At 40.0% G+C, this 18321-nt stretch overlaps 1 protein-coding gene across 3 annotated transcripts in view; it reads left to right on the top strand.

Annotated features, from left to right (window-relative positions):
• DOT1L (DOT1 like histone lysine methyltransferase) overlaps positions 1–18321 on the top strand; it is a 39791-nt gene that overhangs the window by 15914 nt on the left and 5556 nt on the right. The window contains exons 5-25 of one of the 3 annotated variants that reach the window (XM_053462553.1): positions 1819–2047; positions 3384–3478; positions 3875–3937; positions 4692–4747; positions 5116–5195; positions 6195–6263; positions 7976–8082; positions 8237–8278; positions 8717–8800; positions 9241–9475; positions 10207–10320; positions 11956–12047; positions 12605–12706; positions 12957–13094; positions 13230–13355; positions 13742–14211; positions 14407–14539; positions 14655–14798; positions 15534–15651; positions 15932–16458; positions 16762–16967. In XM_053462553.1, the coding sequence (XP_053318528.1) occupies positions 1819–2047; positions 3384–3478; positions 3875–3937; positions 4692–4747; positions 5116–5195; positions 6195–6263; positions 7976–8082; positions 8237–8278; positions 8717–8800; positions 9241–9475; positions 10207–10320; positions 11956–12047; positions 12605–12706; positions 12957–13094; positions 13230–13355; positions 13742–14211; positions 14407–14539; positions 14655–14798; positions 15534–15651; positions 15932–16458; positions 16762–16967 (3230 nt within the window). Of the gene's footprint in view, positions 1–1818; positions 2048–3383; positions 3479–3874; positions 3938–4691; positions 4748–5035; positions 5196–6194; positions 6264–7975; positions 8083–8236; positions 8279–8716; positions 8801–9240; positions 9476–10206; positions 10321–11955; positions 12048–12604; positions 12707–12956; positions 13095–13229; positions 13356–13741; positions 14212–14406; positions 14540–14654; positions 14799–15533; positions 15652–15931; positions 16459–16761; positions 16968–18321 lie in introns of those variants that run through there. The other 2 variants (XM_053462544.1, XM_053462537.1) reach the window with 2 other exon arrangements.

Here is an 18321-nt window from a genome sequence, read left to right as displayed (position 1 = left end):
TATGGTAACATGTAAAAATCCCCACTGTCACCAAAAAAAAAAAAGTTTTTAATAAGCAAGTCCTAAAATTTTTTATCTTTACAAAAATTACATTATGGAAAGAGTTAAAATATTGGCATTACAAATGCCCATAGGGTGTCTAGTATTAAAAAATATATGATTTGATGGGGTAAATTGAATTGGCCGGGTTCAAAGATGTCCCAAATATGGGACATGGGGCAGATGTCTAAATGGCAAAAAAATACACACCTCACAAAGGCGGCCTTTTACCTCCCAAATAACCCTACAAACCCATGCATGGGGGGTATCGCTGCGCTCAGGAGATGTTACTGAACACATATTGGGGTGTTGTGTGACACGGACATATACCAGGAGCAATAAATTTATACAACATGTGTGAAAAAAATATTTACTACCATAAAGTTTCACAAAGGGTAGTGGTAAAATTAGTGCATTGAAAGGGTTAAAATACCAGCATTTCAAATACCTTGGGGTGTCTAGTTTTTAAAAATATATGATTTGATGGGGTAAATTGCACTGGCCGGCTTCAAAGATACCCGAAATGGCACATGGGGGAAGAATTACCAGATTTGGAAAAAAAGGTTTTGAAATAGCAAAACGCTACCTGTACTTATTGCCCGGTAACGTGCAGAGAAAAGCAAAAAAACATAAAAACATTGGGTATTTCTAAACTCAGGACAAATAGTAGAATCAATTTAGCAGGTTTTTTCATTAGTTTTTGCAGATGAGTAAAAGTTTTCTGTTTAAAAAGTGAGAAAAAGTAATTTTTTAACAAAAAATCCCCATATTTTACCATTTTTTTTTATAGTAAATTAGATGATATGATAAAATGAATGGTATCTAAAGAAAGCCCTGTTTGTCCTGAAAAAAACAATATATAATATGTGTGGAAGCACGAAATGAGAGAGAAGAAAATCACAGCTAAACAGCAACACTGAAAAACGTTAAAAGAGCCATTGTCCCACAATATACTACGAGTAAAAACCCCTATTGTCCTTAAGGGGTTAATACACCTGGCCAATCATGAGTAGTTGACATGGCATCCCTTAAATGGACAGTCTAATACACATTCATCCATGGTAGTAGTCAGTACTTTGTGAGTCCCTTTAATATGGATTCTTCTAAAACGAAAAAGTGCAGAATTTTCGGCCATGCTACCAAATGTTTTTCTTCCATAATACATTTTTTGTCTGAGTGCTTTCCTGCTTCCCGACTTCTGGACGCGAGTAACATCAGAATAACAGAAGTTCGAGCAGTGTCTGCGCACTGTTTCATTAAAAATGAAATGATATTCGGAGGGTCTATCCAGCCATGGAGCCCTGCTTACTGATCACTCTCTGGTTTCAAGAGAGTTATCTGAGGTCTTTAAAGACCTCAAAAGGTTCTCCAGTCAGTGTGAACATTTTACATGTTTAGATTTTATAAGCTAGCACAGCTCAAACCCTCTACTCCTATAAAAAAAATTGGCTGATTTTATATCCATAAATTATGTTTATAAAGCACGACCTGCCTTTTTTTGTAAAAGTAAGATGAATCAAATAGGGTTTTTTTTGTTTGAAATCATACCACTTTCCCTAATGTACAGACACACTTAGCTTTAAAGACTTTCATTCTGAGAACATGAAACCAAAATTGAGCCCAGTTATAGAGCCGTAGTCTGTTTTCCTTACTGGCATGTTTGATTCAATGGACCTGGGGTATGTGGTGTGGAAATGTTGTTCACAGGATTACTGCGCAGAACCTTTAGCACAATATTTCATCTTTCGTCATTTCACTTTTTTTTTTCTCTATCTCCAGTGGAAAGGCACCACTCAACCAATGAAGCTAAACACGCGACCATCCACAGGTCTTCTACGGCATATTCTGCAACAGGTCTACAATCACTCTGTTACTGACCCTGAAAAACTCAACAACTATGAGCCTTTTTCCCCAGAGGTGTATGGGGAGACCTCCTTTGACCTAGTGGCCCAAATGATTGATGAAATAAAGATGACTGAAGATGACCTCTTTGTGGACTTGGGGAGTGGTGAGTCGGGCAGGATGATTCTAAACTCACTTCTACAAACCTAAAATGCTTACGTTAAATACGTCTGTTCTGAGCCAAGAGAAGGTGTGCTTAGATATGTCATATCCTGGCTCTCAGCGTTGAGGAAGTTGACCATAAAGGAAGTGGCTGTGGGCCATGTCCTGGGTCAGGCTTAGGTTAGCGCTAAGTTGATAGGTCACCTGATGCCGAATGTTACTTTTGCAGTGGTATTATATGGTATGCTTGAAGCTATATGAAGGAAACTTAACTATTTCCGTTGACTTTTGTAGAATAGATATTATGAAAAAATCTTTGGTTTTATGACTATTTAGGACCGCAATTTTGGTTAGCTGACACAGGGTAGGAAGCAGATATTGAAAATAGGTCAACCAGCGGTTACTGTTAGGTCCTTGGTATTGGTTTTTATACTAATCATATACAATATAGAAGTGCGTTTTGAAAATAGAACTCGTCCTTTAAACGGTAAAAAAAAAAAAAAAAATTAACAGAAAGCTAAATTCACTTTGGCTTGCCTGTTACATTGAGAACATTTTAATCTCAATAGTAGGGAAGTTTCAATATAGGTAAGGTAGGTTGTAAATACACATGATGGCAATGGTACACAATGTCATGTACCAGCTCCAGGAAGAAACAAAATACTTTGCATTAAAAAACACATTGATGTAATAATGGGAGATGGTTAATATGATGAATCTATACAAATGGCTTGTGCCTTCACTTAAACACGCGCTTCATATTCACCGGTTTGTCAGGAAGACTGCAAAGAACCACCAAGTTAATAGAGAATGACGTGATTAGTCATGTTTAACCTGGACTTAGGGGACCCTTTACAACCATAAATAAAAGCTGGCCTCGCCACGGTGTACAGATACACTTAAGGTCTGTCAGGCCCCTTTAGGAGAAATCTTTTCCCCAGGAGCAAAACGGAGAATAAGGCGGCCCAAGGTTGTTATAGGTTTCATTCAGAGACGGGCATTGTTCACCATAAGAGCTGTAAAGCTCCCCATTGGATGGCTTGTGGAAGCATTATTTCCACTTACTAGCATGTTAATCTAATAAAACTCTAACACATTTTTTTCTTTTAAAACACATGCACCTAACTTGATGAGAACCTTATGTATTTTGTTTTCCAATGTAATCTGTAATAAAATGCTCATAGTTACTAGGAGCCTACATCGTAGTTACAAGAATTCCTTAGATTGTAAGCTTGTCAGCAAAGCCCTTTTTACTATGTATTTGTTCGTCTTAGTCTGTCAAGTTTAATGTCGTAGTTTGCAGGTAGCGTAACAAATGCTTCTTCTCTTACTTATTTTAGGTGTTGGGCAGGTTGTTCTACAGGTAGCCGCTGCAACCGGATGCAAACATCACTATGGTGTAGAGAAGGCGGATATCCCGGCCACATACGCAGAGGTGAGTTTGACAGTGTTAAAGACGGACACGTCTAGTGGTTGTGTTCTACAGTGTGGCTTTTATTGAAAAGTTCATCTAACTTTTTCTTACTTCATTCTGTGTTTGGGTAAGACTGCAAATCACAGGGGAGTAATTGAATGTCAAGCTGATAATGGCGCTAACACTGTAATTTATCATAATTCTAGGAAATTGTTTTGAACGTTGCGCAGTTTCCAAGGTACTGATACTACCAGAAGAACAAACTGATTTGCATTTGCTTCATGCCAAACTAGCCATAAAGTTTAAATTAAGGGTTTAATGCCAGGAAATAAGGCTTTAGAATAGTTTTATTTCTAATAGTGTGGTGGCTTTTTTTGTTTGTTTTTGTTTTTTGACCGACTTTGTACCATGTTGTAGACCATGGACAAAGAGTTCAGAAAGTGGATGAAGTGGTATGGGAAGAAGCATGCAGAATACACAGTGAGTATATACAAGAATGTCTGATGTTTAGGATCACCTCCCATGGTAGTTCTGTTTAGTTAATGAACCACTTTTTCTGGGACATTTGTGATCTCGTTAAATTAGTTACAAATGTGCATCTTTAATAATTTAGGAAACAATCTTGTATATTATATGTAAATTGGGATAGGATTATGAGAAGGGGAAGAATTTTGGGGCATGATTTTTTTTTTTTTTTAAATCTTTTTTTTTTTTTTTTTTTTTTTACTTTTGTTTCCCCCCCTTTAATTTCGCAACATAACAAAATCAAAAAACACTATCTTGTACTCCCAGTGTTTTTTCTTTTTTTCTTTCTTCAGGCTAGTATATGGAAATGACAGGTCTCTGCTGCTTTTTGTCCTTAACAAAGCAGCTATGTATTACAATGCAGTAGGTAAATGTGAACGCTCCAGGCTGTTCAAGTTGGATATAGTAGAGCAGCATTTCTTTGGCTAATGCTACTTTTTACTGCATTCCGAAATTGTTTTGTATGCAATTGTATTTAAGATTGAACTCTGCAGCGACCTGTTGTACCTTTTTGGTATGAATCACATGGAGAAGGTCAATCAGCCATGCAACAGGCTTCCGATAGTTACATCGCATGGATGCCGGGTTATTTTCTTTCTAGCTGCTGTTTTCCTTCAGTGTAGTGTACACCATTAGCTTTTTATTTGGGGACATATGCATCATGTAGTAATGCACTTATTTTAATCTATAATTCTGTTTTTAATTGAAGCTTGAGCGCGGAGACTTCCTCTCAGAGGAGTGGAGGGAAAGGATAGCCAGCACAAGGTGGGCATCAGTTTACACACATTGTCTGTTTACTACGTCCTTAATCCCTAACACAGATCATAAAATGCCTGCCATTCTACTACCTAACTTACTTCCTCCTCTTACTGTGTTTGGTGCCCTTAAACAGCAGTTACCTGGAGCAACATCCTATTCCTTATTTCCATCCTCTTATTCAAGTCCATGTCCCATGCCTATTATTATTTTTCTTGCAGGAAACCGCTGCTTCCAGTTTATAAAAGGGTTACGGTCCTACATTAAAACATCTTTATCATAGTTCTATGTAAAAAAAAAAAAAAAAAAAAATGAAATTCATTATTTATCTAAATCGCATTGACTGTTCCAGAAATAACAATACTATTATCTTGCAGTGTAATTTTTGTGAATAATTTTGCCTTTGGTCCTGAGGTTGACCACCAGCTAAAGGAGAGATTTGCCAACATGAAGGAAGGTAATGCAACAATTGCTTAAAGATTGAAAAAAATGATGTATTTCAGTTAAGCAAAGCTTTAAAAGGCTGTGTGGAACAAACTTTTTATTTGCTGTCTCATTGTCTATATCGTTAGTTCAACCTACGTTGCTTGTCTGAGTCATGAGATGACATTTACGGTGCTGATGGTCAGAGTGGGCAGCTGTAAGGTATGAGTGGGTTTTGGCAGACTCCCACTTCTATTGATGAAATCAGCGTGAGCATTCCTGAGTCATGGTACTCTGAGTTGGCAAATAACCTGATTCTTTGGCAAACAGCTGTAATACTGACTTTTTTTCAGCAGTTTTTACCATTTTCAACCAGGCCTTAACCATTTCAGTAGCACATTTCTTTTTTTAAAAGTCTTGCTTTTTTTTTTTTTTTTTTTTTTTTAAGATGAACAGCTTTAGGGATCTTCAGATTTAGCCTTTGCTGTAGATTAGATTTACCACAAGCTCTTGTAGTATTTTTTCTTCATTATCTGACATCAGATGAGAACTGTTAGGCCCATTTTCTTTCTACCCTAAAAACCTCTGTCTTATGTTCATTGTAGCCTTACCCCATGTATGTTTTACATTCCCTCACTTTGGCCTCTACCGCTTCTTCTAGAAATTCCATATACTTTTCATCCTTTTTTTTTTTTTTTTTTTGACAAGACACACAGGGAGTGGCAGCAGCCTAGCCAGACCTATGCTCTGTGCTGGCTCACAAGGCCGGCTCATAAGCTTAGGCAGCTAGGTTTCTGCAGATTCAGGTCTAAGTGGGTATGTAGAAGGCCTTCACTAGAACTCCTAGCTGGAATGGGAGGAAGAATTTTTAAGCAGCATCTGGTTGTGACATTTTACTCCTGCTCATGTTGAGCCAGGTTTCGAGCTTAAACCAGCACTGGGACTCATAGCCTTACCTGTACACTTCTGCAGGGACTGCCCGCCCCCTTTCTTTGTTTCTGCATTTTCTTATTTTGTATTATTACTCACTCAGGTGGTAGAATTGTATCCTCCAAACCATTTGCACCTCTGAACTTCCGAATAAACAGCCGAAACTTGAGTGGTGAGTAGACATTGAGAGTTGCTGTATTATATTATTCATCAACCATTAGTATGTTGGTTGGGTCATGCTCTTACTTTTGATCAACATTGAATTAGTGTTGACCACTTCCGTTTTGATGATATCTTTTGTGTATCTTTAGTACTGACTCATCAAGTAAGTGTTAAACCACTTAAATGGAAATAAGTTCTTACTTACATTTCATTGTGTGTACATTCCTTGCTTTTGTAAGGAGGAAGATTTTATCCTGCCTTCTGTTAGTAGTATATTTAAGCAGATCTCTATTGGGAAAAGCATACAGAATGCATAATTACTGTGTGTGCCATGCTGTTGTGAATTACCTGACTTATTCCTTTTAAATTATGCTGACTTCATAGTCTGTTTCACAGATGACACTGTAAATGGACATACAGTCCTACCTTTCTAAAATCCTTTGTTGACCTTACAAAGAAAGGAGGTGGTCGCTCTTTGATGTAGGTCAGCTCTTTATTATCATGCTTTTGTTCTTGGAGAAGCCCTACTTTAATACAAGTACCTTCTTTAGTGTATTGGAGACATAAGTCTCTCTTCACGTTGCACTGGAGTGGCGTGAAGCACATCACCACCGGACTCTGGAGCAGTGTAAACGCTCTTTGGAGCAGTGTAAACGCTCTCTGGCTTGATGAATCACACTTCACTAGCTCCAAAACTGACAGACGAATCTGGGTGTGGTGTATGCTAGAACGCTACCTTCTGGAATGCATAATGTCTACTCTAAAATTTGGTAAAGTGAGGCTATCCAGAAAAGGCCGACCCCAGTAGATGGCTAAAGAAGCCCTTAGGAAGCAACCAAGGATGTCTTCCTTAACTCGGATCTGTGTTGCTGAAAGGGCTTGATATCGAGGCATTCAGCATCACACAAAAAACCCAGAGTGCCCTATGATTGCTCTGGAGGTAGACCACAAAAAAGTGAAAACAATGTTTTATTGAGCAAATTGGTGCTGTCTTCCCAAAAATTACAGCATGAAAAGAGTTAAAATACCAGCATTTGAAATACCCTGGGATGTCTAGTTTTCAAAATTAGATGGTTTGAAATCAGCCAAATCAATTTACCCCATCAAAGATATCTCAAAATGGGAATGGGGCAAGGTGACAAGATGTCAAAATTCAAATTTGATGTGCATGTCCCAAATATGGCCTTTCAGTCGCAAAAAACCCGTTTGCAGTTTTTTTTTTTTTGTTAGGTGTTGTAGATGTAGATTTTTCAAATAACAGCAGAAAGTTTTGTTTTTTCTTTGTTTTTTTTCCATCCCCACCATATTTTCTCATAGACCATGAACAATATCAATAACGGAATCTAAAGAAAGCCCTTGTCCTGAAAAAAATACATATATATGTAATATATGTACAAATATACAGCTAAACGGCAACATTGCAAAAAATGTTACAAACATTGTCGCTGTACTAAAAAGAAAAAACCTAATATATAATCTTACCACTAAGGGGCTTAACCTCCATTACCTTCCCATATGCCCACAGCAAATACCCCTAACCCTATGCTAGCTACTAACCGATGCTCTTGTTTACATGCACTTTCATGCCCTTATTAAAGCTGCTATACAGCCTCAAATCATCCTTTGGTTATTTAGACTGCATAGACTATATCTCATAAAGTAAGGCAACTGCTAGCATCCATATCTAAAGGCACTTACAACATGGACTTTGTACCATTTCAGATATTGGCACCATAATGAGAGTCGTGGAGCTATCACCGCTCAAAGGGTCTGTTTCCTGGACTGGCAAGCCTGTCTCCTACTACCTGCACACTATTGACCGGACCTTAGTGAGTAACCTTAACGGTTCTTTGTAAAATCCTTGCTTAGGACTGATCACTCCGCCTGTCATTCTCTTATATTCCCCAAACAGTGTTTCTAGTCTCTCAAACTGCATAACTTCATTTCTTGACCTGTCTTACAATTATTATTTTTTTCTTTCAGCTTGAAAATTATTTTTCTAGTCTGAAAAATCCAAAACTCAGGGTGAGTCTTGCTATTCTAAAAGCACTTGCTCTATATGGTATTGCTATTCATATATATATATATATATATATATATATATATATATATATATATATATATATATATATATATATATATATATAGCAGACACAAACACATATCACAGTAAATGTGTTGGCTGAGTGTGTTTTTGCCTTTTACATGCTCAGTGCGTGCGTTTTAGTTATAAAGTTTATTTCTATAAGATCAGGATTGGAGGCGATTTTATATTCATGGCAGTATAAGTATGTTTGTCTAGAAGATTGGGCAAAGAAGGCAGAACTAGAGCACCTAGACTTAAATGGAGCTGAATATCAGAATTGTTTTGAAGCACAATTTTTAGAAACTTTAAAAGTGATACTAGTAATGGGTGAAAAAAGTGGTGTGTTCCCATTTAAATCCAACCATTATGTGTGGCAGGAGGAACAAGAAGCGGCACGACGGAAACAGCAGAGAGAAGGAAAAAGCAATAACACCACGCCCACTAAAATTCAGGAACCTAAGGTGGGTATACCAGAATGCATTCTTTGGGTTCAGCATTTTAACATTGACACTACATAACTCGCAAATATCACTATTGTCATTACTGCTACGTATCCTGCAGGGGAGATCATATACGTCTCATCAAACCAGCAATGTGGTTCTGTTTCCCAATTGCATCATTTCAGTAGTGGTCCTCAAATAAAGCAGCATTTGAACACATAGATTGTGTATGTGTTTTATATGTTGGAGTAATTTGGAATGGTCTTCATGGATATCCTGATTCTCAGTGTTTAGATGCAGTGGTTGGCAAAGGAAACTTAGTAATATCTTTTCATGATGTTCCTGGTACGTCATTGGTCTTGATGGAGTGAAAGAGCTGCTGTTGACCTAATGATTTAGACTACTAATGGTAACAACAATAAATTCCTAGAATCTTAGGATACATATCATATGCGTTTTAGGATGCTGCAGCAGAGGAGGAGAAAACTGCTGCTCTAAAGAAGGCTTCACCAGCCAAGGCCCGCCGAAAGCTTACAAAGAAAGGGAGGAAGATGGCAGGGCGGAAAAGAGGACGTCCCAAGAAACTACTTCCTGCTGCAGGGGAGCGCAAGCCCTCTAAGCCTCAAACTGCACTGGAAACCATTCATCCACAAAATGTCCCTACCCCTCAATCCCCAAAACAGCCGACCCCTCAGGGTAAGTGGAATCATGTTAATGTTTAAGTTTGCACGCTGCATCTTCCATCCACGCCTTTGTGACTTTTTTTCGACTTTTTTCGACTTTTTTCTGTGCAGTCCGTGGGCTCAGCTTTCTAATCGCGGACATATCTGTAAACCTAAAGTTGTTAAAGCATTTTGAGTGTTTGATGGTTTAGTCTGCTGTAAGACGATTTTGTCAGTTTCAAGAGCTCACTTTTGATTAGATGAGGAAAAGGAACTAAGTTTTACCGTGTTAAATGTAAATACAGCACGACCAGTATGACGCTTCAAAACATAAAAACTCCAAAAAGAGAAGTTATGATTCTTGCGCTAATTGAAAGTGTATAAATTTCCAATAGGCAAAGGTCTAAGGTCGTGCACGGTTTGAGATCATTGATATTGCTAAATATCTAGGAAATCTTGCCTAAATCATAAATAAATGCCAGGCAAAGTTTGTTTTTTTTTTATCCCTTTTTTTTTTAATGCTGAGAAGTACAGGGTATTGTAAGCTAGGCTACCTCAGCAGTTCACTGTAAACTAGGACCACTGGTTGTTAAATGATCCTGAGGTTGCTAACTTTTAATATATATATGGAAAGTAAAGTAATAGAATCAAGTTGAAGTGCATACTAACTATAATTACTTTATTGCTTGGTTTTCCACGGTAGTGTTTTGGCTGTAACATTTTAAAGGCATTTATTGTTATGTTTCCCTATCTTGAATTTTGCAGACACATACAAGTCACCTCACAGCCCCTATTACCAGCTACCTCCAAAAGTGCAACGCCAGCCTTCCAACCCGCTCCTGTCATCTCCCACACCCCCAGCATTGCAGAAGCTGCTTGGTAAGAATCTGACAATTAGGGCAGTACTGGGCACCCTCGGATACCCCATCCAGGAAATTTGCTCCAGCGAGGTCAGAAAAGAGCTTCCTCTGGGATTACAGAGCTGCAAGGTGCTCTTCTGGTGGGGTGGGAGGGTAGGTGGGTTCAAGGATGGGTCTGTGTGTTTCTGCAGGTGATATTAACCGGAAGAGATTTATCATTGGAAAATGAATGAATGCTGACTTGGGCCTGAGAAACAAAGTAAGAGAGGCAGAGACATGAAACGTGTCTCACCCCCACGATGCCTTAAAATGCCCCAGCGAATACTCATGACTCATGCCTTCTGCAGGGTCACAGTTATGCACTAGTTTTTATAACAATCCGACTGTCTTCGGCGTTGGGCAAATGGGTTTGCATCCCTCTGATTCATATCTGTCGTTTCAAGCTGGGCAAATATCTTTGCAAACTTGTACTTGGACAGTTATTACAGAACTCTAGATCAGGGCTATGTACAAACTGTATGTCCCTTTGTCTGATACTCTGCCTCTCTCTAGCAGCTGTTTTCGGCGTTGAAATCACCTGCCCGTTTAGCAGTTGCTTCCCGCGGCACAGCAGCTCAGGTGTTCGTGGTTAGCCTCCCTCCACCAGGCCGGAGCAAAGCTCTCTGCCATGGAGTCTTCCTGTTACTCTGTCTTCACCTTCTTTCAATCTGCTATTCATTCTATTATTTTAATATCCTTCTTCTAATTTTCTTTGTCCCTTTCTGGCTCCACTCATCTTTCCACCCACTTTTTTCATGGTTCTCTTTTTCTTACTCCCTTCTTTCCCCCTCGGATGGAATAAGGTTGGTCTTCCAGGTTCTACATAAGGTCGGGGTGGGGTGGGTGTAGGCATTGTAATGTGTGTAACCAAGTTCCACGTTAGCCTGATCAAGAAAACATGATGTGATGTCTGTACTTGCAGCACGTCTGCATGGTAGTTGACTACTCTGCTGCAAAATGATTTCTATAGTTAAAAGCATTAAGGTCGTAAAAGACAGTATAGTGTCATGTCGTCCCATATCTGGATATATCTACTGTGATCTTATTTCACTGTTGAATTGAATGTATGTCCCGCGCTTATATGTATTGTACCCTCATCAACTACCTCCCGGTTCTTAAATGCACTCATTGCCGCAATATTTCATCCCTTTTTCATGCTGTATTGTATGCCGCTGTCTTTTTGATGTTTCCAAATAGCATTTATTTGACTCATTTCTACTCGTCTAGCCTAAATCCTAAGCAGTTGTGCGCAATTCTGTCGCTTCTTTAAGAATTACACCCCACAGCTGCTACACACTTCCCAGCGGCACAAATAGGCTACTGCTTTATTTATTGACAAGTCGGTTTGCTAGGGAGGAAACTCTGGAAGTTCAGTATGTGAAAGCATGCTCTCCGTGACACCCTACCAAGCCGTGAAGTCCCTGAGGCCAGATTAATGACAGCTTGCTTCAAAAAATGTGTAAATCCTTCTGTTTGTCTTTTGCCACATATTTTCAATGCTTTTCACCATCATTGAAGTATGCGATTAGTACGATTCAGAAATATTTCTGCCTGCTATATGGCGATGGGGATATCTTTTATGTGCCTGTTTAGCTTGGTTTTTCTTCTGTTCCAGATTCGTTTCGGATTCAGTACCTGCAGCTTATGTCTTACATGAAGACCCATCAGTACAAAGCTGGGTTACAACAGCTGTTGGAACATGAGAAGGTACTAGCCCCTCCAATCAAAGCGTCAGTCACTCATGTTCAGTATTCATATTTCTTAGTTGCATGCTTCCCAAGTGTCACTATTTAGGACTGAAATAATACTATTGTGCGGCTTTAAAATTGGCAATAATGTGGGATGTGGGGGCGGGCAGGCCATGTTTTGTTAAATTGTGAAAATGTATTCTTCTAAAATAGCTGTGACAGGTTTACAGTGTAATTTCCGTGTAAAGCTTCTTGGTAAAACTGCCTCTCTAACTGTGCTTCCTCTTTGGATGTGTAATTTCAGTCTTTTCTTCTAAATTCAGTAATATGGCATGCCTTCAAACCGGTTTGCAATTTGTGTAATCTGGATCCAAAGTGGTGTTAAAAAGTTAACAAGCAGCCCCCACACTTGAAGGGTCATGAACTATGCATACTATGAGTGCTGTTCTATAATCTCCCCTGCGGACGAGATTGAGGGAGTTGGAACAGACCCTGCATGTGTAATTCCTTTGGACATTGCTTGTCTTCGACATTACTAATTTTAGAATGATTGCTATGTTTTTGTTTGTTTTATAGGAGAAGAATTCCCAGCTCCTTGGAACTGCTCAGCAACTACTATCTCACTGCCAGGTTCAGAAAGAGGAAATCAAAAAGTTGTTCCAGCAGAAGTTGGATGAGGTATTTGCGTTTCCTAGCTGCTGAGAGGCCTACATAATGTGGGCTTCTCTGATGACTGTGGATATAATTAAACATGATTCATGCTGTCAGTATATTAGTGTAATAGCTTAATGAGCTGTATGACTTATCTGACCGTGGTGGTATGAGTGGGGTGTGCAGCACAGAAGTCTAGGGTTGTTGCAAGGTTTTAAAAGATGTCCTCTATTGGCACTGTTGTCTTGCCAATCGTGCATGTTCACCTACCTTTCAGCTTGGAGTCAAGGCCCTAACTTACAGTGACCTCATCCAGGCCCAGAAGGAGATTTCTGCTCACAACCTGCAGTTGAAAGAACAGAGCAGACAGTTGGAACAAGAGAATGGAGAACTGAGGAACCGAAGCCTGCAACTGGTAAGTGCCATAAGTGTGGCTAAGTGAGTGCATTGTATGTGATGTGGTAAAAAGTGTGATATTGTCATATTACGTTTTACGAATAGACCAGCAAACATCTACCAGTGCTCTTACTTTCCACTACTTGTCTTTTAGTTGAAGGCACGCTGTGAGGAGTTAAAGCTGGACTGGAACACTTTGTCGCTGGACAATCTGATGAAGGAAAAATTAGCCCTGAAGAACCAGATATCCGAGAAGCAGAAACACTGTTTGGAGCTGCAGGTGTGGTATTTCTGTTCTGCAACTTCTTTCACATTTATTTATCACTTAGCTGGCACCATTTGGTTTAGTGTAAGGGCAAATTTGATTTAATTAAATCAGTGGTCCTATTGAATATTGTACAGCTGAGCTTTTGGCCAGTGAAGCCAATTGAAGGAGCCTTTATGTTGAAATGTTTAATTCTGTGCTATAACGGCTGTCTCCGTAAAGCATTAATGAGTCTAGTGATATAGAATACATCTGGCTTCATTCCCCCTTATTACATGTCCTCACTGACTCTATGAGGTGTAAATTTATAAGGTTTTTGCTTAACAAATCTAAAACGAAAAGACTTTCATTATGGTTTTGCTTTTCTGGCTTTCTCACATTGTTTTGCATGACTATTTTAGATTAGCATTGTGGAACTAGAAAAGTTTCAAAGACAGCACGAACTTCTCCAACTGAAGTCTTCCATTTTGTCGGATGATCCCGCACCGAACCACAGACGTTCCAAGGGTACATTCAATACCCGTTTCCCTTCAGACCCCGCTGCACCATGTTCTGTACCGCCTTCAACTTCCCACACCAATGGTCTGGTACCAGAAGTATCCATGAATGGTCATTCTTCCCATTATGAGCTGTACAATTCCTGCCGTGTTGGGGGAAGCAGACCCTGTTCTAAGGAGAGCACGCCTTCTCACTCGGAGCATCCTGACATGATGCCCAGCAATCAAAACCATTTGGTGCGGTACAAAGGGGACAAGGCTAACGGGCAGTCCCAACCAGACTACACACGCTACTCACCTGCCAAAATTGCCATGCGACGCCATCTTAATCAGGAACCAACTGTTAATGGACGAGGCTCTGAAATGAATCATAGGTAAATCGCTGACATTTTGATTACATGTTGGCTAAATTACTCTGTTACCAACATGCTGAAATGTTTAAACATCTTGTATTTAGATGTATTTTGTATGTGTATATTTATAAATGTGTGTGTTTGAAACTAATCTGTTCTGCTCTAATATAAGTCAACACACATTTATTCAGGGGTTAACGATACTTCTTTTTGCAGAAGTGATGTGAAAGAGAGCAGCTTTACATCCCACAGTCCTGGGATCCCAAATGATTCCTCTTTCAGTCCTCATGAATCGCACCCTTCATCTCCTGAAAGAGGGAGTCCATTGGGGGAGAGGCCCACAGACAAGGTCAGTAACCTTTTTAATTATTTATTTATTTTTTTACAGGCTTCAAGATGCAGCTCTAATCATGACTTTGTAGTGTGTTCTAGTTTTTTTTACGACTGGCGTTTTTCTGTTGTAGATGTTGCAAGATCGCTGTTCCCCCTCTAACCCAGAGACCATCACCAGTCTGCCCATTAGCATTCCCCTGAGCACTGTTCAACCTAACAAGCTGCCTGTCAGTATCCCACTGGCCAGCGTTGTCCTGCCTAGCCGCGTGGAGAAGGTATTGCACTTTATGTAGTACTTGCTACAGCTACTATGTGTATTTCTTTTCGTAAATCAGTGAGGCATTGTTACTTTTTGATGTCGCAATATGTTCCAGATTTAAAACTTTCATTTGTAATTGTGATGCTCTAGTTCTACATAGAGAGGTAGATATAACACGGAGGCAAGGCAAAACAGAGACAAAAGCCAAGTCACATTAGAGACTGAGAAATGGGCAGCTCAGTACACTGAGCACTAGGTGCAGCAAAATGCTTGTGGTGATTCCTCCCCACCATTACCTTCTGCCTTAAGTTCTGATTGTGATGCTTGCAGCCTTTGTAAGAACATTGTGAGCAAAAGACAGCGAAGGCCCAGGCGGGAAATCAAAAAGATGACACCGACACAGGCTGCATTTCTATGAAGTTAATGTTTAATTTGGGATACATTAGTAAATAAAGACTACTTTGTTGCTGTTAGGTATGGCTTTAAATAAATTACTGAACCCCCCCCCCCGTAAATATATATATTCAATAAAGCCTGGGCATCACTTTAGGCAATTCTACCTCACGTGTGACCCGTCGTAAACTGTAAGCGTTCCTTCACAACCAGCCAAAAGAAATCATGGTGTAACAGGCACATGCAAGTGCCTGTTTTTCTTTTTACTGCTCATACATGACTGGTTTGACAACCAGTTATGTTTCTAGTACTGTTTATTGACTAATTTGTCATCTATTTTTTATTTTGTCTTTCCCAGAGAAATAGTCCCAGTCCTGGATGTCATAACAGAGAGGGCTGTATCTTGGATAATCAGTTTGGTGCTACGTCTAACAGCCTAAGTTATGCTGCTGTTTCCAAGCCGCTGGCTAACTCAGGCGAGTACATAACCTTATAACTATCATCCTTTCTTTCTCTTCTATTGCTAGAATAGGTTTATTTGTGTATCGTGCACATCTGTAACAATTCTAAATGCCTCATCACCCTAAAATGCTGCACCGCCAGTAGAAAACATTTTAATTGCCACTATACACATTTCCATTTGGTAATTCTCGATACAGGTACTGTTGTATCATGCTGTATGTTTTCATTTTGTGTTTTGTAATGTTTTACTCGCCACAAATAACTTTTGGCTGTCCTTATATATCTCATGTTTAGGTTATTTCTACTCAACATGGCCTTCTTCTCTGAATGGGCCAGTTCTTAACAGCCACGGATCAGAGACTGACTGTATGGATGATTCTTCAAACTCAGGCACCCTTTCAAACTCTGGAGGGTCCCGAAGCTCTACCCCTTCACATCACCAGCAGACATTTCAGCGTTCACCTACCCAACTTCCCTCTACCAGTCCCCGCATGTTCCAAGATCTTGGTAAAGTTTCTGGTGAGGGAGAGGTGGATACTAGCGATACAGACATAGAAGCCAAGAGGAGGATAATCTTCACCATCACAAGTGGGGCTGCAGGCTCGAATGGCAGGTCACCATCAAGCAAGCACAGCCCACTGACTGCCACCATTCGTATGGAATGTGGTACGGGGCAAGATGGCAGGCGGAGAGGGAGCAGGCGTAAAAGGTCCTCAACAAGTAGCCACAGTTTCGGGGTATCCCCAAAACGCAAGTCCCTTCCAACATCTCTTGGGCTGACTGGCTATACTTCAGGTTCTCCGCTGAGCATCAGCTCTATGGTACACAATTTTATTGATGTGACTCTTAAATAACAAATACATATGTGTGAACCTTTTGAGTGCCTAATGATTAATAATGATCAATGGTCTTGGCTTTTATCCATTATCACGATCCTAAACTGTTAACCATGTATACAATGGGAAATCTACCATGTAACATTTTGTTACACTTGTAGTATAGCTGAAAGTTTTACAAATACAAAGTTGTGATTTAATAGCAACATTTCAAGGCTACTTTTTCTAGGGCATGCCCGTTACATTTTTGCCATTTTTTTCATTCCTTCATCTTGTTTTTCACCTCAGGTAAATAACATCAACCAGCCTTTGGAAATCACAGCCATCTCATCCCCAGAGAATTCATTGAAAAATTCCCCTGCCCCTTATCAGGATCATGAGCTACCCCCAGTGCTAAAGAAAGAGAAACCACTTCCTGCATCTAATGGGATGCACTACTCTCCCCTTACATCTGAAGATGAAATTGAATCGGAAGACGAATCCTTTGCTGCAAGGCAAGTACTGAATAGAGGACAATTCCACTACTAACGGTGAAACAGTCATGTCCTTTGTTTCAGACATCTGATGACCTTCATTCTATGCAAAGCTACATGCCTCCTTTTTTTGTGTACATAAGGATTGCTGGAAAATTTTCTGCCAGGTAGAAGGTTGAAGATGCGTATAATCTACCTTTGGCTAGCATTCTAGTTTTAAGGGGGCAGAAAAAGCTATTTTGCACAATACGCTGCAAGGAATGGAGAGAGCGGCGTAAAAAAAAATATTGTTTAAGCATAATACCTTACCGTATAGCACCAATGGGAATGTGAAGAAACCATGTGTCCCCTTTTATTGTTGAGGGTATATGTAACATTGATGACCCCAAGACTAGTGTTTATTTTACTATTGCTTTATTTCTTTGAGTTATTTCTTTGTAGTAATTTGTTAGATTTTTGTGTTGTACACAAAACTAAGCCTCTTAATATTTTGCTACTAAAGAGTAAGTAATGGTATACTCCAGCCATTAAATGTACTGTAGTACATATGATGGCAATTTTTAACCCACGCAATTAATACATCATTTTGTTCGAGAAGTGGGGCCTTCTTTTAAAATCCTAGAAATACACAAAACATGGTATTTTGAAACGCCTATAGTAACAAATTACATAAATGTTTTTCTGCACTGGAAGTCCACAACTGAACACTAACCCAATTTAGTCCCACGCTGGCTTCGGCTCACAGGGGGGAGTCCAGGCTGTTGACAACTTTAGCAAAATACCATATTTGCTTGATTTATAAGACTCCTTATATTCAAGATCGTCTTATAATCAGACTTTAAAAGAGGTCTGACTACAAGACTGTGATCCAGATCCCCCGCAGCGCTGCAGGGGACCTGGATCCTCCTCTCTGGCAGCCGGTGGACGTCTGTGCGAGGCGCGCAGACGACCTCTGCTGCCAGCACTTCCTCTGGGGCTTCTGTGACGGAGCTCCAGCGTCGCATGACCTTCCGGTGCTCTGTCATAGAAGCCCCGGCAGAAGTGCCGGTAGCAGCGGAGGTTGTCTGCGCACCTTGCACCGCCGTCCCCCGGTGGCGCTGCAGGAGACCTGGATCCTCCTCTCTGGCAGCTGGTGAACATCTGCACGATGCGCACAGACAATCTCCACTACTGCCTACATTTCCGCTGGGCTTCTATGACCGAGCACCGGCGTGACATGACCTTCCGGTGCTCAGACATAGAAGCCCAGGCGGAACTAACTGGCAGCAGCGGAGGTATATCGGAGTCAATTAAGGCATATCTGAGGGGCAGGTTGGCAAATTTAAAAGGAAATTAAAACAAAAAAATATTTTTTCTCAATCACTATTAGTTTACA

The sequence above is a fragment of the Spea bombifrons genome, chromosome 1 (genome assembly GCF_027358695.1).
Source record: "Spea bombifrons isolate aSpeBom1 chromosome 1, aSpeBom1.2.pri, whole genome shotgun sequence".
Classification (NCBI taxonomy): domain Eukaryota; kingdom Metazoa; phylum Chordata; class Amphibia; order Anura; family Pelobatidae; genus Spea; species Spea bombifrons.
Note: the sequence above shows the minus strand (reverse complement) of the source record. Positions and strands in the feature narration are given on the sequence as shown.